Source organism: Trachurus japonicus, chromosome 14 (assembly GCF_045865225.1).
Source record: "Trachurus japonicus isolate A0001 chromosome 14, Traja_1.0".
Taxonomy (NCBI): domain Eukaryota; kingdom Metazoa; phylum Chordata; class Actinopteri; order Carangiformes; family Carangidae; genus Trachurus; species Trachurus japonicus.
Window position 1 is genome coordinate 31,628,709 of NC_140920.1, and position 20,610 is coordinate 31,649,318.

At 44.7% G+C, this 20,610-nt stretch overlaps 2 protein-coding genes across 3 annotated transcripts; one reads left to right on the forward strand and one right to left on the reverse strand.

The window, feature by feature from the left end:
- Positions 1-443: 443 nt before the first annotated feature.
- LOC146975083 (schwannomin-interacting protein 1-like) lies at positions 444-8,453 on the reverse strand. 2 transcript variants are annotated; one of them, XM_085798800.1, is made up of 7 exons: positions 8,169-8,453; positions 7,311-7,513; positions 6,527-6,648; positions 4,811-4,895; positions 4,585-4,698; positions 4,374-4,491; positions 444-2,349 (listed from the first exon to the last, which is right to left on the reverse strand). In XM_085798800.1, exons 2-7 carry the CDS (start codon positions 7,503-7,505, stop codon positions 2,255-2,257), a joined length of 729 nt encoding a protein of 242 aa, XP_085654926.1. In that variant the 5' UTR covers positions 7,506-7,513; positions 8,169-8,453; the 3' UTR covers positions 444-2,254. The 2 variants fall into 2 exon arrangements, with proteins under 2 accessions (XP_085654926.1, XP_085654925.1); XM_085798799.1 differs by having other exon boundaries at positions 7,311-7,511; positions 8,165-8,239.
- Positions 8,454-10,109: 1,656 nt separating this feature from the next.
- On the forward strand, positions 10,110-19,122 carry LOC146975084 (P2R1A-PPP2R2A-interacting phosphatase regulator 1). Its single transcript, XM_085798802.1, has 9 exons — positions 10,110-10,912; positions 11,556-11,640; positions 11,864-11,920; positions 13,814-13,860; positions 13,946-14,003; positions 14,128-14,192; positions 14,267-14,322; positions 15,186-15,270; positions 15,374-19,122. The coding sequence occupies exons 1-9, from the start codon at positions 10,812-10,814 to the stop codon at positions 15,495-15,497; spliced, it is 678 nt and encodes a 225-aa protein (XP_085654928.1). The 5' UTR covers positions 10,110-10,811; the 3' UTR covers positions 15,498-19,122.
- The last annotated feature ends 1,488 nt before the right edge of the window (positions 19,123-20,610 follow it).

The window sequence follows — 20,610 nt, forward strand, 5'->3', positions numbered from 1 at the left end:
CGTTCCCTTTTTGTAACATCAGGCAAAAGTAAGAAAGTAAAAAATGCAATAAAATTTAAATAACATAAGTTATAAATAAAACCCCCCCCCCCCCCCAGTCCCCATCGGTAGAGCCTTGAACTTCTTTTCTCCAAAAATACACTGATTTTCAGAAAACTTGCTAAGAAGGTACGAGAATATGGATGCTCCTATTTTGTGATCAGACTTACATTTGAAAAAAAAAAAGTAGCAAATAATTTCTGAATATTAGCTCGAATTTGATCCTGAAAACGTTTCATTCAGTCCTGGTTCCCTCAAACGTTCTCTGAACGTCAAAGTGCTGCTGATGGAAACAAATGATGAAACTTGTTCATGGACTTATTTCCTGAGAAAAATCACAAATTTCAAATACACTGATGCCATCGACGTGATAAATTCCACATTTCTCCTGCTACCATAAAGAGTTGTCCGTTTACTTCTTGAGTGCATCTTAAAGGCCTTGAAAACCACTTTTTTTCTTCTTATACATTAAATATTTATGACTGAAGAAACCGCGTTTAAGTTTAAATTTGGAAAAACATAAATATTTTCTCTTCTATTTCAACCTCTACTAAGTTCAAGACAAAAACACCTGAGCTAATCTGCTTCATCAGGACTGTGGGAGTCCAGTTTATCACATTTGATTGACAAGAGCCATCAATGATCCTGTTGTTCGTACTAGAAAACTGATTAAGGTTTTTCGAAACCTTTAAGATTCACCCCTTGACCACACCCTCAACTTTTTAGACTGGATTGTTCTTTGATGATTGTTACTTCATTGTCCGCATTGTCCGAGCAGCTTCTCCTTTAATGATGTTAATGTTTCTGTTCGGGTCCCTAACACGTGAAAACTTGGGAAGCTGATCGAAGCTGATCGAGAACCACTTCACATGAGAGGCTGAAATCCAAACCACTTTATGTAAACGCCTCGGCCTCTCTGAGAGGTGTGTACACTGTGGATGTCTCCATTTCCATGTTTACACCAAACCAGACCAAGTCGAAACACACTCCCTGTCAAATCGGTTCCCTGCAATTCATGTTTATCTGGCTCAGTCCGGTTACCGAACGGGCCATTGTGGTGAGGAAGGCAAAGCTCTTGATTTGTCAGTCGATCTTCATTCCAAACTTCACCTATGGTGTAGAGCTTTGGTTCATGACGAATTAATCCAATTGTAGATGTAAGTGGTTGGAATGTCTTTACTCCACAAGCTCCAAAAGGAGCCAATGGTTTTGTCATCTGATGAGGACGTCATCTGGAGCCGCTCCTCAGGGCATGTACAACCGGTAGAAGATCCTGGGACTGACTCCAAACTCCCTGGGGGGGCAGGGACAGCCCTGAATGGATGGATGGATGGATGGATGGATGGATGGATGGATGGATGGATGGATGGACCTGGATGTAAACACCACTGGAACCATGAAAGCATAATAAAATCATAACTAAGTCTGTCTGAAATCCATCCTGGTGGACCAACACTGTCACTCTTCTGTCTTGTGATCTACACCAGTGTCATGATTGAAACAGGTGGATATTTTAGGGAAACAACTATGAGTGTTTCCTCCGTAAAGTAAACTCATGGCAATAAAAACCCACCCTCCTCTGACGTCATTAGCAATCGTAGCGTTGCCTGATGATGAAAACTACATCTGGTTTTCTTCACTCTAACCCAGAAAGACTCTTGCATATATTTTCTGGAGACAACTACCAAACACCTGAAAACACAGATCCTGAGTAGTTTTAATAGTCCAAAGCAATGATACTGCAACACTGAATTAAATGGCTGAGTGCAGTTAAGAAGATATTATGACAGACTCTGTGTTTGTCTCGTGGACCTTGATGTCCCGGTAGGTCCCATGGCTAGAAGCTGAATGCTGATGGTGGATTTAGCTTCCTGTCGAACTGTATTGGTTCTGGTTTGTGGTTGGTTCCTCTTGTCACCTTCATGTCAGCCTGCTGTAATGTATACACTCTCTACTCCAACTCTTGTGAACTTCCCTTTAGATGTTTGTTGAAAACTCCCATCAATCGCTTTATCCTGTTCCACCGCTTTATCCTGTTCCTCCACACACCAGTGATTCGTCATATTCCATGAACTAGCAGGTCAGCAAAGGTCTTGTTAAAGCCGATGACTCCCTGGCTGATGTTGACCAGCAGCCCAACCTGGTCCCACTGTGGCTCCTTGTTGGATGTGGAGAAAGCACAAAGGCTTGGTTGAGATGGCGTGGACTGTCCAGGTTAGGTCAGGTCCTGGACATCCAGCAGCATGGCGTCCTGCTTCGTTCTCAGCTGATCTCGTACCAACAGGTGGGCGACCAGCTCGGAACTCAGAGCTGGAAGAAAACCAATCAGAAAAAAAGAAAAATGAGCGTCATCACGGTGGCACCAGGGTCTAAACCCTTCATCAACCTTCTCCAGCCAAAGATCCCTGAGCTCTGCCAGAATATAAGTCAAGATTCACCTAATGTCAAGTGAAAAAGAGGCTGACTGTGTTCAAGTTCAAGTTCAAAGTGTTTATTGTCATTTGCACAGTGGAAAGGTGAGTTTCCCTGACAATGAAATTCTTACTTTGCTGTCCTCGTCATAGAAGCCAGCAATTCAAATACAGTTAGCCAACATTAAAGAGGAACTAAGCAAGATTTTTACCTTGACTCTGCTACATTTTTAATTAAACAGCTTCAGAGTAATTGTGCTGGTTAAATAAATGACTTGTAACTTCCAGGGAGAATGGAGGCTCTCTGCCGTCCACCTAGCGTCTCTTGGCTGAAAACCAACCTTGTAAGATCAGAGCCTCCGACCCGGTGTCCCAGCTCTCGTCTCTGCGGTACTGCGACACAAACGCGCCCAGTAACCAGTAATCTCTTGTTTATGAAAATCAAATGCAAATGGCCGAGACGAGGGTTAGCAAAACAGAGGAAAAGTGACCGGACTTACATAGTTCCCCGTTAAGAGTTATTTGGACAAACTGTGCCTCAGTCCAGTTCTCAATTGAATGACACCAAGAATGAAATGGACATAGAATATGAAAGCCAGAGTTTCACAATACATCATAATTTTAAATCTTACTAAAAAATACATTTAACTAACAGAAAATAGAGGCTTATAAACAAATTATACCATCTCTAACTGATGATCACATTTACCGTTTTTCAGCATTTTTAGAAAGTACACCTGTAACACATGCAAACAACAACAAAACTCTCAGAGAAGTTCAAGAAGTATGTTTTCTCCTCCTTTGTGGTTGGCTATTAATTTAGAAGAGTACTGATTTTAGTTTTTTTCTGCTGTTGCTTCTTTGTCTGGCCTTGGAGTTGACCAGTAAACAGACACAGGGCAGTTGTATAGGGGAGAAAGGTGATGATAATTTTAGAGGCCCAGCACCCAGTAGGGCCCACAAAAAACCCCAGTAGTCTAATCTTTGTATGACTGAATTATTCTGCATAAGACCCTTTCCTGTCTATCTCTACTGTGTGCTATCAAATAAAGGCAAAAAGCCAAAATATATACTTAAAGCAGATATCAGTGGAATGTTTTTGTTAATATAAGTCCTAAATAGTCCTATTTTCCGTCAGCAATCACTTACATGAAGTATTTCAGCCTAAACACGAGTCTCTCCGTCACTCTGCTCTGCTGTAACCCGAGGAGAAAATTTTCCTTGTGGGATACAAGTGTTATCCAATGAGGGGAGAGAACGGCATGAAGGGCTGTGTGTGCAGCCAAGGGATGCGCGTGAATGTGGTGACGTAGCACGAGGACCAATTGATGCCTGACAAGGGCGGGGGCTGCTAACTCATGGTGCGTTCAAGGAAACTCGTACTTTGTGTTTTTCCTTCCTGTGAAGTCATACCAGTTCGATCTGGTACGAGTTCACGGGTCGGAAGTTACGAGTGGCCGTTATAGGGAACTTTCACAGACAACAGGACGGTAAAAACACGAGCTACGGATTACCTGGAACGCTACCAAGTCGTAGTTGTGACTTGAAGCTGTAACTTACGGTTTCAAAAGCCTGCCTTGAACACAGCATTAGCCGAAACGGCCGTGCCGATGATATCTGCTTTAAAAAAAAAACAAAGTAGGCCAAATAACAAATGATAATACATACGTAGTCTAAGAAAAACAGTGGAAAAACAAGGGGCCCATTTTAGTATTCTTTCAGGGGGCCCATAATTCCTAGCAACGGCCCTGAACAGACAGCACCACTCTGCCACTGAAACACACTTTGTGGTGGAAGGTGGAACTGCAGCTTGAATGACAGAAACAAAGCCCCGCTCCTTTTACATTCTTTCACACCAGCTACAAACAGATTTAGTTTTCACGTGGCAAAAGTGTGTGTGTGTGTGTGTGTGTGTGTGTGCACCGTGGACATCCTGCTGAAGTGATGCTCTCAAGCTGCTGAGCTGTTGCTCTGAACGTTCCTGCAGCTCCCAACGCTCCAGATGTTTCCGCTTGGCAACACAGCTGCTGCCGGACAGACACTGAAACACACACACACACACACACACAGTCATTGCGTTGAAGATTTTCAGAAAAGTGAATTAATTCTTTAAATCCACCCTCTGTCTCTTCACCTGCTTCTCCTTCTGCTCAGCCAGCAGTTTGTCCCTCAGCGTCCTCAGAGCTGTGGCCACTTCCTGTTTCAACCCAGAGGCATGGCAACCGTTGCGCTCTGTTCCCATGGATACCTGACGGAGATGTAAGGTCAGAGGTCAGGCGGAGGCGAATTTCTAAAGATCAACATAGTTGTATCATTGAGGCCCCGGCCCCGGCCCTCTCAGCAGTGACCAAGACAGCGACCTTTGTGTTGGCTCCTCCCTCCTCTTCGTCCTCGCTGTCGCTGTTGTTGATAAAACACAGCTGCAGGTTTCTGTGGTTCTGAAATCTGTTAACAGATAATAAACATCCTGAAGCCTCAGGGACGCTGAACATCATCACAGTCTTCAAACAACACTCCGCTCTCTCTGGTCTATCCAGATTCACATTCTTCTTCAGAAACCACGTTCATTATCAGTTCTAACTGTTATTTAAAGGTGTACAGAAAAGAAAACTGAATTTGAGCCCACTCTGGATCATAAAATTAATGTGATAACTCATCTTTCAGACGATGTAGGCCAAACTTTGTGCAAAATTCTATTTTTGAGTAAATCCGGGATGAAAGTGTGTATTTTTTTTTCCGCAGTGGATAATGCAGGCGCACGGATTATACGTCAGCCTGTAAACGATTCATCAGCCACTGATATTGGATCCGTAATCCGTCATTCAAACGTCTGAGACACGCACACACACGGAGCTCGGTCTCGCCCGAAGCTTTGAATATCCCGTCCGCTCGATAACGACCAATCAAATTCGTTTTCCTTACTCGGGTAAACTCGTGTTGCAGCTCGGGACAACTCGGCGCGACAAACAGGACAAACGGCCATTTCTGTACACCTTTAAGCAATATATCACAACAGGCCGTGGTGTATGCTCATTATACCATTGCTAAGGGGGGTTGTATGATCTACAAATAGCCCCTAGTACTTTAATTGCAGGAGAAGACTCTCTGCACTCCTCCCGTTAGCAACACCAGCCCATAATAGCCCTGCCCAGAGATTTACAACATACAGTGTTGTGAACAGACCCAAAGAAACAGCCTATTTTCACGGCTTAAAAGAGGTTTTACCTGAAAAAAAATACACAGTTCCATTGTTCGCTATAATATAATTTTTTCCAGCCCTTCAAAGTGCAGGAAAAACGCAGTTTTTATTTGGACCCAACCAACTCACGTATCCCTCCACCCAGGGTTAGCGCCCGCCGATCAGCAGGGCTATGGGCTGGAGTTGCTAACGGGAGGAGTGCAGAGAGTCTTCTACTGCAATTAAAGTACTTAGGGGCTATTTGTAGATCATACAACCCCACTTTAAAAAAAATGCTACTATCCCTTTAAAATGACCTATAAAGTATACTTTTATAAACTTAAAATGTTCCAATTTAGTCCAAAGGAGTATTAAACAAGTATACTTTCTAGTATGCTCCAAGTACATGGTCCATAGTATACTTGCTATAGCCTACTTATACTTATACTCAAGCATACTTAATAAAATGAACTTCAAGTATACTACTTTTTGCTAAGGGTACGCTCATTATACCACGGTTAACAACCAATCAGATCGTCGGGTTTCACCTTTCCATTTTATAATTTCTAATGAATCATTGAGTCAACGAGACATCAGAATGTGCTGAATCTTGATAACATCTTACTTGATTTAACCAAATGTCCCCAAACTCCCAAAAAGCAGCAAATATCTGAAAATATTTAGTATTTTTTAAATACTAATAATTCAAAAAAAGAAGCAAAGGTTTGTCAGATTTCTTAAATAGCAGCATTATTTTGTGAAGACCAACTAATCAAGAACAGGATCCTGATTGTGTTGATTTCAATAATATAGAACCATTATGTCTCAGCAGCCTAACCTCCACTGACCCTGACTCATTACACACACTGTAATAAACATTATAGAAACTCTGCGTTACCGTGACGTGATAGCAGCTGCTCGACACCTCCTGAAGTCATCCGCCCCCTCCTCCTCTTGCTCCTCCCAGATGTCCCCCCACGCTTCCCCCTGACTCTCCTTGATCCTCCCCCCCGCCCCCCTCTGCAGGGAGACAAGATAGCACAGTTATGACAACATTACTGCAGACACATCACATCACATCATCTGAGACGAATCATTATGTGGCTGGAGGATGTAGAATAAACAGTGTCTCCAAATCATCAAGGAGGCTGAACTTTGACGGTCGTCTTTCTTTAGCTCCGCCCACCAGATCTACACCACAAACACACATCCTCGTCCTCCTGCGGAAGATCTGGACGAGATAAAGACCAGGACTAGTCTGAGTCCCACAGATATAAGGGAATAGACATAAATGCTGAGATGTGTGCTGTGTTCATTGCACTATTGATTAATTTGTTCCTTATTTCCATTTTTTGTGTCTCTTTTTGTCTATCTTTGTGCTTCTTTGTGGTTGTTTTCTGTCTGTGTGGTTGTTTTGTCTCTTTGAGGCTGTTTTGTGTCTTTGTCTTTGTCCTTAATCTCATGGTCATCAGACTATGACCTTCTAACATGAACGTGACCTTGAGGCTCCTGCTCATGAAAACCAGTGATCAGAAAAAACACAAGAGAGACGAAAACAAAAAACTTTTCACTGTCAACAAACAGGAGGGGAAAAAGACACAGAGACCTATGGGAAATGTAGTCCATCTTTTACAACAATAACCACTACCTGAAGTTCACATTCTCAAGTAAAGAGCACTGACCTTTGACCTTTCCCTCCTCTCCTGCTCCTGTTTCTCCAGCTCGGCTATCCGCTGGCTCAGGTCCTCCCAGTGCATGATGGGAAGTTCCTGGTAGTCCACAGAGGACGCTGCTACATTATGATGATTAAGTTTTTTCTCTTTCTCTTCCTCTTCCTCCTCCTCCTTCTCCTCCGCTGTCTCTTTCTCTCTTTCCATCCTCCTCTCTGCACATCAACACAACGACAACAATGAGCAAACAAACAAAAACCTGTCAATCAACTCATCATGACACAAATAACAACTGCTGTTGTAAAGCTGTGCTGATGTATTTAACACAATTGTTGTATCTTGATATTAGCACGTAAGTGCAAGTATTCACTAATACTATACTTCAGTACGTATATGGCTTAAGTTTTGTATATTTATGCATCATAACTTGACATTGTAACAGTTTGTATGGTTTGCATACAAAACAAACAGCTGATATGGTTTATTACACATTTAAAATATTTTTCTTCTATTCTTCCTCCTGTATGTTAGTTAGTTAGTTAGTATCTACTGTATCTATCTCTTTGCTTATTTATTAATAGGTTAATTCTAGTTCTAAATGTAAGAATGTTAAAACAAGTAAGAGGTATGGAATATGGAATGTTCACTATCTATCTATCTATCTATCTATCTATCTATCTATCTATCTATCTATCTATCTATCTATCTATCTAACTATCTATCTATCTATCTATCTATCTATCTCAAATCGACTTTGAACGGTGTCCCCGGTCTGTAGAGCCGCGTAGTCCTGGCCGCGGGCAGCCCTCCCTCCCTGCCCACAGTTGTTTACTAGCAGCGGGGAAATCTCGGAGGGTTTTACCCACCTACCAGTCACATCCAGACGGCTCGGCTCGTCGACATGTCGCCCCCCGTCCCGCCGCGGCTCCCCCTCGGCTCCGCTGACCGGCCTGAGTCGGAGAGCTGCGGACGTTTTCACGGCGACATTAACGGAAAGTTGGTGGAAAAACAAAAGTGGCCTAAAACTAGTTTGACGGCGCCTGAAGGAAGGCAGGACCTTCCTCTTCCTCCTCACCCCTTCTTCCTCCGCTCCCACTTTAACCTCTTGGCTGCGGCGGACCGACGGAGGATCGTCCGCTGGAACGGCGGCGACACTGGGCCGGATCCCAGTGCGTAACGTAAACTAAGATAGCCTAGTAACACTTTTTTTTTTTCTTTTAGAGTCAGACTATATTTAAAGACCTACAATAAAGCTGCTTCACTTCCTGTGACTTTTCTAAAGTTCAAGTTGTGCGTTATAACGAGGTCGTGCCCCCACACTAATAGAACTGTCCAATTTTTAACATATGCAAATATTTATAAATAAGTAAATGGCATAGGCTAAACACTACCAATAAGCATAATTACCCCCCCCCCCCCCAAAAAAAACAAAACAAAAAAAAAAAACACACACACACACACACACTGTCACAGCTACTCTCATTTTGTGTGCATTATTGCATATGGATACCATCAGCAAACACAGAGACATGAGCGTCCCTACAGACACAACATGATAACAAAAAGATACCAAACCACAGTGCCTCAGTCTTGACTTAGAGGGGTGGGGGGTGAGGGGTGGGGGGGTCCTCCTCAGGAAGGTGGGGGCCTTTTATATGTCTGTCCAGGGGGTCTGTGTCTGTCCTGGGCTGTTGTGTTTACTTTTCACTAAGATTTTTTCATATTAGAATAGGTAATGTTGCTTATCAGTGTTTTTATTTATTTATTTTATTTCAGTGAATACGCTCTAATTGTTTGTTTTCTACAGGTAGGCTACAGTTGATTATAGTTTAGAACGGGGATCTAAAGTCTGAAGTCAGTGACTGTGACAGAGAACATAAACAAACGTCTTTCAGAAACAGAGTGTGTTAAAATCTGTGTGCGTGCTTCAGGTCTGTGTGGAGGTAGTGAAGGGGTTAAAGGCCGAGCCTTCTGGTGTCCTGTTTCACCACTTTTTGGAGACTACTAAAAGCAGATGGAGGATTTGGGGGATTCACAACAACAAAGGAAGCACCACAGCATTCCGACATCATTCCAACATTGTTCCCATAATGTAGTGTTGGCTGATCACTGTCACTTCTGTCTTCCATGATGTTCTCATTGTGGTGTGGTTCATATTTTTATTTTTAGGCTACTTGTAATTTCTCAGCTGCAGAACATGAAGAGTCATCTTGGTGTTGTAACTTTATTGTTAAGGTATTTGCTATTACAGTGGGGAAAGGGGGAGTGGCATCGATTGATAGAAAATTAAAATACAATTATTATTTTAACAATTGTTTTAATTTTTCCATCTTATTTTTCATCTTTTGTTTTGATTACATTTAATTTATGGAAAATGTAACTGAATGACAAATATGTTTGAACTGCCCTCTCTATGTCTATTGTTGCAGTTGTTGTGCAAACCATTGATGTTGTGTTTTTTGTGTGGTTGTTTTGTGTCATTTTCTGTTGTATCTCTGTGTCTCTTCCAGGTTAGTTCACTGTAGCTTCTCAACTGACTTTCTGCCTGACAGACTCATTCAGTAGGTGTTTTGAGTGGCTTTATATGCTTTATATTAAAATAATAATAATAATAATAATAATAATAATAATAATAATAATAATAATACAACTAGGATTCAATAAGAAAAAAAAAACATGATGTAAATATTGGTGATAAAATTCCGCACCATAACATCTAATCCACGTTATGGACACTGTGAGAACCACGATTTAAACTGTATAAAAGTTGACTTGACTGTCTCTACCCAGTCTGTGGGCTGCAGTTATCTCTTTGGCCAGACGGTGGCGCTGTTTTCACAGTTGGTGAACTACCTCTATTTGGTGAAGGACTATGTTGTAAAAAATCTTTCAAACTGTTAAGTTTCGGGGAGTCCAAGCCTCCCACTGAGCCCGCTCGGATAGTTTCGGGACCTTGTGACGAACCGAGTCTCCTTGAGGACGGGGGCCGGTCCGGCTTGGACCGAGCCAGAGCAGCTGCTCAGCGGTTTTCTGATCTCTTGACTGGAGGTTTTACTGCAAACCAAGTTAGCTCAACAGCTAATCCCAAAAGTCACGTCACCTGTGCGGACTTCAATTAAAAGTTTCTTCGCTGAGCGGGAACCGCCGAGTGAGTTTTAATAGTTTGTAGTTACCAAACTTTGTGTCGAGTGTTTTTGCGCGGGGGTCGTGTTTTAAGTCGCTTTCACGGAGCCGTTAAATTCGGGTTCGAGACGTGACGAGTGGAGCCCAGCTGCGGCCCTTAAATGTCGCTCAGATCCGCGGCCAAACTCAGATAAGGTCTTTTATCGAGGGGAGATGCGGTAGAGGGTGGGCAGCCTCGGTGTTCAGCCCGCTGACTAGGCGACTCTGGGTTCGCTGGTTGTGAGGCCTGCGGGTCGGGCTTCCACCGGGCTCGAGTAGAACCGGACGCCGCCGTCAGACGGTCGGAGGCCGGCTACCTACGCCGCTGCTGCCGGGGCTGTGAACCAAGGTATGGAACGGATGGAGGTGGACCAGTGCGCAGGCGCAGCTGGCGGGACAGGAGGCGGGGCTCTCCGCAGGTCGAACAGCGCCCCCATGATCACTGGTGTCAGGTCAGTGGCACTACACCTAAATGTGCACCACCGAATTCCAGTATAACATTCATAACATATTTTCCTTGTCTACAGGAAACTCAACACATCTCATTACAGGCATATTATTAATACACAAGGGCCACTCTGTAATTCGGCACCGTTTGAATACACCAAGCAGTGATCAATGAAATAAACCAAAACTTCTGAGTAAAGAGTAACATTTGAAGGAAGGCTTGTTTTTGTTAATGCTTTTTTAAAATTTAGATTATTAAAATGTTTGCTGTTTAATTCTTTTGTTTCTCACAATTAATTGTGTAGTGCATGTTTTTGAGATTTGGAACATAATGAGTTGTGATCACAATGGATTATGTTGTTGTGCTTTTGAACTCAGATGTTTGTCCACAAACCAGTCTGTGTCTGACTGATTAAGAGCTGCAACAATCAAATGATTGATCATGTTTTCATTAGAGGAATTATCTGCTAATATTTTATAATGAGTTAATAGTTTGAGTAATTTTGAGATTACATGGATGAAAACATTGCTGATGGGAGAAAATACTCGGGGTAATGAAAATGAGCTGTGTCCAGCACAACTCAGGTCTGTGTTGTCTCTGCTCTCTTTCTCCGTCTGTCTGTGAACGCATCCATGTCCCTCTCTCAGTGATGGGATGACTGTCTTCAGCCCCGTGTCCTCGGCTCGATACAGACGCAGCAGTGTGTCCATCAACCCCAGCTGTCCATCACAGGTCAGTGTGTGTAGCTCCTAGTGCAACTTCCATTTAATGAGGATCAACTCAACACAGCAAACATGGCATTGTTTTCTATGAAGTAACTGGAATTGATCTGAGTGGCAGAGAGACAGGACCACCTCCTGGTCCCCACATCAGTTATCATCATATCTGCTTTAGCTCCTCCCTCTGGTTCCTGTCGTCGTGCTGACCGTCACTTGTCTCTCTTCCTGTCTCCCAGCTCGTCCCTCTCTCTCCCTTCTCTCTGACCGGAGACCGACTGGACCAGAAGAGGCAGGTGAGGACAGACAGAGGACGGAGGATAGACGGACAGGCGTCCTCCTATTCCTCCCCCTCCAAATATTTCTCTCCTCTGTTCATTCACACCGTCACAGGAACGTCTTCATCTGAACAGTGCATGACTCACAGTCTCACTCAGCTCCACGGTCTCATGTTCACTCATTCATTTAATCTCATATTGTTGTTATTGTCACACAGTTTTTCTTCCACACACACCAGTTGATTTTGATTTTGATTTTAAAATGTTGTGTCAGAGTGATGCTTAAATTTCAATATAATGTTCTTTAACCTTCAATATTCAATATATTGAATATTCAATTAACCCAGCAACACACTGAAAACAGAGCAGAAAATAAAGTAAATAGATAATATATAATAATAATAATTTAAAAAAAAACTATTTAATAAAAGAAGCATAATGAAATATTAAGGAGGGTGTCCTCCAACATACTGGAGTTAATTCATCTGATTTTTTTTTTTTTATCTAAAATGATGTGCATTGCATTTGAGTTTTAACATTCATCCACTTCTTTGTCTATTAACTCATTGAGTGCCGCGCTCCTTTCCAAAGTTTTAGTCAAGTGTACCGGCAAATTAGACCATATTTGACTTTTTATTTTAGAGCCATAGTGTATTCTATATTATTGCCACCAACACATACTGTAGCTCATTTGAAAGGTTTAACTTTATCCTTCAAATGGCCACAAACCGTTTGTTTCTACGTGCCTCCGTTCCTGAGAAAAGTCAAGCTAAACATGGCTGGGTTTCACCAAAATCCCTCCTTTTTTTCTAGAAAAGGAGATAGAGCGTCTTTTATGAAAGCTGCTCTGTTTGTGTCTGTCGCTCTTCAGACACTCGCATTTCTGGATCAAAGGGCTCGTATAAGATAAATATACACAACAATTGTTGTTCTATTCACAAAACCACCATCGGGGGCGGGGGGGGCGCCACTAAACAGCAATAACACAGACGCACCGTGCCGTGTCACAGCCTCTCGCCGCGGAACGTGAGGCTCTGCCGGCCACAGCGGCTCGCGAACACCGGTCCCGCCGGTGGTCGTGGTCCTTCTGTGGTACGGGTTGGTGGTGCCGGTCTGCTTTGGTCCAGAGACCATCAGATTTTACCGCGGGAGGACTTTGGGGAGGACACGGTGTTGCTCCAGATGAAGACCGGGCGGGACAGTGGGCTGAGAGCTTCCTGGTTCAGCTCCCAGCTGCTGCAGCCTCGCGGGTGAGAGCGGAGCAGCAGCGGAGCAGCTGCGCTGCATCTGCATGCAGAACTCCGTTTGCAGAAGCTGAGTTATGATAAAAACTTCCAGATCATGAGCTGTCATGTGACTTTGATCGTCATCTATTTCAGTTCTCCTCGTCGTAGAGTCCCCAAATTTACATATAATGTGTATTAAAGTGTCTATTTTCATAATTTTAAAAAAAAGCAAAAAACGAAAAATTTCGTTTTTGGCACTCAACGCATGGGAACGAAAAACGAGAAATTACGTGGTTGGCACTCAATGAGTTAAGAAGTCACAATCAAGAGGTGTGTTAAGTCACAATCAGAAAGAAACATGAAGTTCACACTCTAGATTAATCTAAAAACATCTCAAGTTTCTCATTTCTCTGTTGATTAATTAGAAAACATCATTTGTGAAAGTTTTTAATTATTAATTAGTTCGTTAGTAGATGTTGTCAACCTGAATTAATTAGTATTTTGAAAGGGAAGACTGTCTATTATATGATACCATTATATGGGATCAAAGGTCCAGATCCAATTTTATGTTCTGTGTTCACTCTGCTTTAAACCACTCCGTTAATTTCACCAGGTGAGTTTATATTTTATTGTGTGTCGTCATGGCAACTGATAACAGCGGTTTATGTCTTTGTGTTGGAAACAGGAGGAGAACATGGAGATGACCCTCAGAGGGAGTCTGCAGAGGCTCAGGTACCCCCCCCCCCCCACACACACACACACACACACTTCACAACCAGTCTCACTAACTCTGTCTCTCTCTCTCTCTCTCCCCCAGTGCTTCCAGTCTGATCCCAGTTCCTCCAGTCAGCCATTGGCACGACCACACATCAGTGGTAAGCGTCTACTGCTGCGCTCTTATTGTGAATGTTTGCTCTTGCACTTCCTGTGGGGTCTTCGGTTCATACTGATGGACTCTGCCCCCCCCCCTCCCCCCCTCCTCCTTTTCTTCTTCCTCAGTGGTTTCAGTCGCAGGACAGCGGCGTCACACCAAACTCCTCCCCCAGTCCCACGCGGAGGTTCAGGTACTGGTACAGACCACCTGGTTCTGATCTGGGTTCAGCCGCTTGTTTTCTCACACCTGTTCTCTGACCCACAGACCAGCGGTCAGCAGCACGGTCCGGTGGCCGGCACTCACGCCGCTCAAGAGGAAAGGTAAGAACGGCCATGTTGACAGTGACGAGCTGTCAGACGCTGTTTCAACACTCACTCATCATGTCGACCTTGGAGGCGGGGCCAGTGGCTGACGCCTCATTTCATTGGTCACTTACCAGTCTCCCCCTCATCTTCTGTTCTTCTTCCTTTCCTCTGTATTCTTTTTCTTCCCCTCTTCCTTTGTCTTCTTTTTTCCTCTGTATTATTTTTCTTTTCCTCATGTCTTCTTCTCCTCTCTTCTCTTCTTCTTCTTTTCCTCTGTATTCTTTTTCTTCTCCTGTCTTTTTCTCCTCTGTATTCTCTTCTGTATTTCTTATCTTCCTCCTCCTCTGTCTTCTTCTCCTCTATTCTCTTCTTTTCCTCCGTATTCTTTTTCTTCCCCCCCTCCTCTGTCTTCTTTTCCTCAGTTCTTTTCTTCTTTTCATCTGTATTATTTTTCTTCTCCTCCTTATCCTACACTGTCTTCTTCTCCTCTCTTCTCTTCTTCTTTTCCTCTGTATTCTTTTTCTTCTCTTGTCTTTTTCTCCTCTGTTTTCTTTTTCTTCTCCTGTCTTTTTCTCCTCTGTATTCTTTTTCTTATCTTCCTCCTCTGTCTTCTTCTTCTCTGCTCCCTTCTTCTTTTCCTGTGTTGTCTTCTCCTCTGTCTTCCTCTTCTTTTCCTCTGTATCCCTCTCCTTCTCTGTCCTCTTCTTTGTTGATGTTATGGCTGGGTGTTGACCAATCAAAGCATCAGCTGCTGGCTCCGCCTCCAAAGTCTCAACAGTCGTCACGTCTTCATGTTGCACCATTTGTTAAAACTGAAGTTTGACCAGATTTCTGTCTGAATCTGAGTAAACGTCTGAATCTGTGTACCTTGGTCTCAGGGGGAGTGGAGTCTGATGGACCCCCAAAGAAGCTTTTTGTTGCCGGGGTAACAGACCCCGCCCACCGCAGCAGCTACACAGTCAGGTGAGGATCAGCTCAGATGCACACACTCAGTCGTGTCAAAGAATAAATCAAAAACCAATGAATCAATGATTGACGCTCGCCCCCCCCTCCCCTCCCTCCCCAGTGTCTCCCAGTCTACAGCCGACTCTCCACCAGCAGGAGGTGTCAGTCCTCAGTCCAGCCCCCTCTCCCTCTCCCCTCCCCCCTCCTTCACCCCCTTCAGCTCCCATCAGCACCCTGGACACTAACCCCTCCCTCAGACTCCGGACCCTGTCACTGTGTGAGCAGGCCAGCGTCTCCAGAGGCCCAGCGGAGCCTGGATGAACCTCGACCCCCCCCCCCCTCTCCCCCCACATTGCACCTTATTTCTGTTTGACCCGCCTTCACTTCCTGTGGCCGTGTGATGGACGGGTGATTGACAGGTTTTGGACACTTGGACAGTTTGTTTGCGGCCCTAATGGACTCTTCCACACCAGTCGCTCCTCAGTTAATCCCAGCTCAGCCGTCAGAGGCTTCAGGATGCCCCCCCACCCCCCCACCCCACCCCAATCGCACTTAAAGCAGCGACATTGCGAGTTTTGGAAGAACCTATAGAGAAGCTGAAGACACGCTGGTTGTGTCGTCGAGCTTCCGCACGGAGGGAAACTCGAATCAGACTTGAGAGTAAAAGTTGTTTCCACGGTGACTGTCACAGCGAATGAGGACAAACGAACAAAGCGTGACCTCTTAACGTTCATACGTCTGATTCCTCTGCTGCGTCAGGACGGGACGACCAGCCTGGGACCAGGTGGAGTCAGCTCCAGCTCTTTGGATGTTCCGTGTTAGGTCTTGTGTTGTAATCAAGACAATGAATCTGAACTGTCTCCAATGAGTCAAAGCACCTGGAGGAATGGAGGCTCCGCCCACATGACTACTTCCTGTGTTTTAAAGGGATACGCCAACATTTTTTTTTTCATGTCTTGCCTCACTCCCGAGTCCATGACCAGCAGACAGACACCATTATTTCGACTGTGCGTGCAGTAACAAGGGAGATACGGGCAGAGCTGGCGCACCGCTAATTAGCTTAGCTCAAACGCTGGAAGTGTATAGGTAGCGTTAGCCTGCCTCCTACCCGAGCCGAAATCAGCAGTCAGAAGCCGATTTCATTTTAGCTCTAAACTCTGTAAATATATCACTTTATCAACATTTCAAACATTTATAGGCGAGAAAGTAGCCGTTGAGATCAGCAGTGTGTCGTTAATTTGTCTAAATACCAGCTGTTTACAATTTTGTTCGGACGAATTCAGCGCTACTCAAGCTAGCCGTTGTCACCAACGCACTTCCGGTTACTTTCACAAAGTAAAACACCTGTTGCCCTTTACATACAGAAAACCATGACGATAGAATTTGTGCTTTTACTTTGAAATAGGAAGCTAGCGTTCCAGCGTTTGTGCTAAGCTAATTAGCAGTGCGCCAGCTCTGCCTGTATCTCCCTTGTTACTGCACGCACAGTCGAAAGGATGGTGTCTATCTGCTTGTCATGGACTCGGGAGTGAGGCAAGAGACGGAAAAAAAAATGTTGGTGTATCCCTTTAAACTTGCTACCTGCTGCGTTTTTCTCTGTCCACCCCCAAGCTTCAAAAACACTTCATTTCGACCTTGTTTTTAAAAACGCTGGGGGTGTGTTGTCGAAAAACCGACACCTTTTCATAAAGGAAGACTTAGACATCCAAGATGGCTCCTAAACTTCTTCCTGTTTACACACACTTCGTGGTTGTCCGTGTGTGTGTTCATGTGGATCCAGATCACTTTTGTTTTAAAAATGAAGACGTAGTCCTGTGGGCGGAGCCTGGACTCTGCTCCTTCTCCAGGACCATCAGTCGAGGTCCTGAAGCCGGAGTCAGGAGGAACATCTGGACTTCTCCACATCATATCACTTCCACCTTCAGACACCATCTTGGACTCTCGGTGTAAAAATGAAAACAAAACAAAGAAACGTGAGAATCCAGTGAAACTGCAAAAAGTCTTTGTCCGAACCCAAAGTCACCGATCGTTTGAGTCCAAACCAGATGTTCACACGTGGACGTCGGCTTCAGATACCGAGGCTGGAGTTTTTTGTATTTTAAGGAATCGTCGTTGGATTCTCTCGAGGAAACCTGACAGACTCAGGTGTCGGCTTGTTCCGGTTCCGACGAGACTGTGACGTCCTGACTCCTGGTCGGCAGCAGAACGAAGAATGTGAATAATGACGGTGGGAGCGGCTGGTTGGCGCTCGCTCCTCCACGGCCTGCAGCATTTTGATTGTACAGATTGAACCTGAAGCAGCCACGCTCTCTCGGCTCTATCGCTCTATCGCTCTCCTGCTACCTTCCTTCCTTCCTTCCTTCCTTCCTTTCTACTCTTCTTGAATGTCTTCTGATTGGTTAAAAACAGCTCCCACCTGCTCTCAAAACGGATGTTAGCAGCTCCACTTCCCTTTTTATGTAAGAATTTGCCCGTTACAGTCAGTGGTAATCTGAGGCTCCGCCCCCATGACATTTGCTTTTGCTTTGAAACCAATTTACTTTTTGCGTTTTTGCGCCACAGAAATGGAGACTCTCAGAAATACAGCTGGAGATGTTTTAAAAAAACAACAACCTGAGACTAGGGTTGTGTAGCAGTGTGGACGGACACACACTGAGACCTTTGGAAACAATGATGTCACAGCTTACAAGGTGGCTCCTGATTGGCTCTCCTCAGCTGTGACTGACTTGATGATCTCAGTGTTTCCTGACCTTGTCGTCACGGTCTACTTCCTGTTTACTGCACACGCTCGGTGTCAGCGGTCACTTGAAGGGGCGTGGCCTCAACACCATCGATTAACTTCTGCTTTAATCGCAACGGGACTCTCTCTGGACAGTCGTGAAGCGAGTTCAAGTTAAAATTGCACAACGGTGACGAACACACGCTTCGGAAATCAGTTCCGTTGATGTGACTTTTGCACGTATCTCCCGGATGTTGTCATGGTAGGTCAACGTTTTAATGGTTTCATTCCAAACTGAGGCGGTGGTGACCCCGGGGCAGATGGGATCAGCTCCGTCGAGTCCAGCCGCTCCTCAGCTCTCAGTGTTTGTACAGTCGCGTCCTATCGATCTTTGTCGCCGTGCCTACAGATGTTGTCACGCGGGGGGGGGGGGGGCGGAGCCACAGTAGGCTAGACTAAACGACTTCAATCACCTGACCCGTCACCTGTGACATGTTTGTACATAGAATCTGTAATAAGCTGTTTTTATGATCGTGACCCCTCCCAGTGACGAGGCCGGGGGCGGGGGGGGGCAAGGTCGTTCCCAGTGACGTGACGTCATGTTTTTATGGTATGGACTCGTCACTCCGTCACGTGAGTGGAAACACGTTCTGCTGCTTCACTTCTGACTTGTTACGTCTCAGTGTCGGTCACTGTCCTCTTCACCAGACCCAGGAACAGCTCCACCATCCTTTTTTATTTCTTTTCCTTTTGTTTTTCGTGTCTGATCAAAACACCACGAGCATCACACAGCGCTACAGTCAGTAGCCACGATGGACACTTTGTTGTGACGCCTCCCTGATGACCTCACGCAGGGTCGTGATCGATGATTGGTCGGGGTGGTACTCGTAGTGTTGCCAGTCTCCCGACCAAGACACAGCAAGAATTATACCACTGGGATCATTTAAAGGGATAGTTCAACATTTTGGCAAATTAGCCTATTGCCATAACCCCTGTAGTTTTAGCAGTAGGTTCATTACCTTTAATTGTCGGTGCTGTTTTTAGATCGGCGGGGTAGAGATGTGAGCTGCTCAGCTAACGCAACGGAGGCACACAGTATTTCCATGTTTCCCTCATAAATCGAAACACAATCCAACAACTCCAAAACGCTCTCATGGACAAGTTGTGACCTGCACATTCACCACGCTATGAGATAAGGTATAGTTATGACATTATGACACATTAAGCAAATACTCAGAACTACTTGCGCTTTTGAAGTCACAACGAGATCGTCAGGAGCGTTGCAGCGGCCGGAAGTCATTCATTTTCAATGGGGACTGGTGTCGACGGGCGTCCGTCGCGTCGAGAGTGTCAAACAGAAGTTGAGAGAAGTTCAACTTTATGTAAATGAGGAGCGTCGCCGCGGCGGCAGCCAGTTACAGACCGGGAGTCTCACAGTGGGAGAAATTGAGAGCACCATCTTCCACGCTGCTTGAAAGTCCCGCCCCTTTAGCCGCCGGCCGCTGGAGCTGGCAGGTGGTGAGAAGTCAGTGAGCAGAGCGTTGAGAGCTTCTGCTGATGCTACTGACGCTTTCAGTGTGAACGCACAGTCACTCCGCCCAGCAGCCGTGTCTGGAATGTAGTTCCGGCTACGCATTTCCCTCTAAAACAACTCTGTCTGGTAACGTTCTGTTATCATCTCATAGCGTGGTGAATGTGCAGGTCACAACTTGTCCTCAAGAGTGTTTTGGAGTTGTTGGATTGTGTATTTGATGCGTTTGATGAGGGAAAGGCGAAAATACAGCGCGCCGTGCAGAGCTCACGTCTCTGCCCCACCGATCTCAAAACAGCTTGCACCAACAATTAAAGGTAATAAATCTACTCCTATGACTATAGGGATTACGGCAAAATATCCCTTTATTCTGACATGGTGACCATTGTGAAAGATAAAAAAAAATCGTGTAGTCTGAACCCGGCCTTAGCAAAACAGCGGAAAAGCAACCAGACTTGCATAGTTCCACTTTAAAGCAGCAGAGACAGACTGATCTGTCAGTGAGCTGAGGGTCAGTGAGTCAGTGGGACGTAACAAGGAGCCACCAAATCACAGACTGCAGCTGTCAGTCAGTCAGTCTGTGTGCATGTTGAGTTTGCACAGAGGCTGAGACAGAAGCTGCTCCAGGTGGATGGACCAGTTTTCACTCTCGTGCTCAAAAGAATGTTTCAAAGCCAAAAATCAGCACAACGCAAAGATTCTATAGAAGTGTGATGATGAAGATCAATGTGTCTGTCTGTGTGTGTGTCTGTGTGTGTGTTGTCCTGACCTGCCAACAACACACATCCCCCATCTTCTTCCTGTTTGCTATTAAACACCAGTTTGTTTTATTGAAGCTGCAGATCTAAATGAGATCCAATCAGATGATGACATCCCCCCCCTCCCCTCCCACACACACACCTGAACACTGGTTTTCAACATCACGTTAAACAAACCTTCAGTTTTCTGACGAGCGAAACATCTGAACGAACTTCAGCTTTACCAGCAGCGATCAGACAAAGTTTTATTTATGACCAGGACAAACCTGGTGAGCAGATGAAATAACAAGAAAATAACATGAGACTTAACTGTGGTGAAGAGCAAATGATTTTAGAGAGTTTCATGTCAG

Excerpts from the sequence above, each read along its gene's own strand:
- LOC146975084 (XM_085798802.1), top strand. The coding sequence starts at position 10,812 with ATGGAACGGATGGAGGTGGACCAGTGCGCAGGCGCAGCTGGCGGGACA. Across the intron at positions 10,913-11,555 it reads CCCATGATCACTGGTGTCAG|TGATGGGATGACTGTCTTCA; the intron begins GTCAGTGGCACT and ends TCCCTCTCTCAG. Across the intron at positions 15,271-15,373 it reads CGCAGCAGCTACACAGTCAG|TGTCTCCCAGTCTACAGCCG; the intron begins GTGAGGATCAGC and ends CTCCCTCCCCAG.
- LOC146975083 (XM_085798800.1), bottom strand. The coding sequence starts at position 7,505 with ATGGAAAGAGAGAAAGAGACAGCGGAGGAGAAGGAGGAGGAGGAAGAG. Across the intron at positions 4,896-6,526 it reads GCAGCTGCTATCACGTCACG|ATTTCAGAACCACAGAAACC; the intron begins GTAACGCAGAGT and ends ATCTGTTAACAG. Across the intron at positions 2,350-4,373 it reads ACTTCAGCAGGATGTCCACG|CTCTGAGTTCCGAGCTGGTC; the intron begins GTGCACACACAC and ends GTTTTCTTCCAG.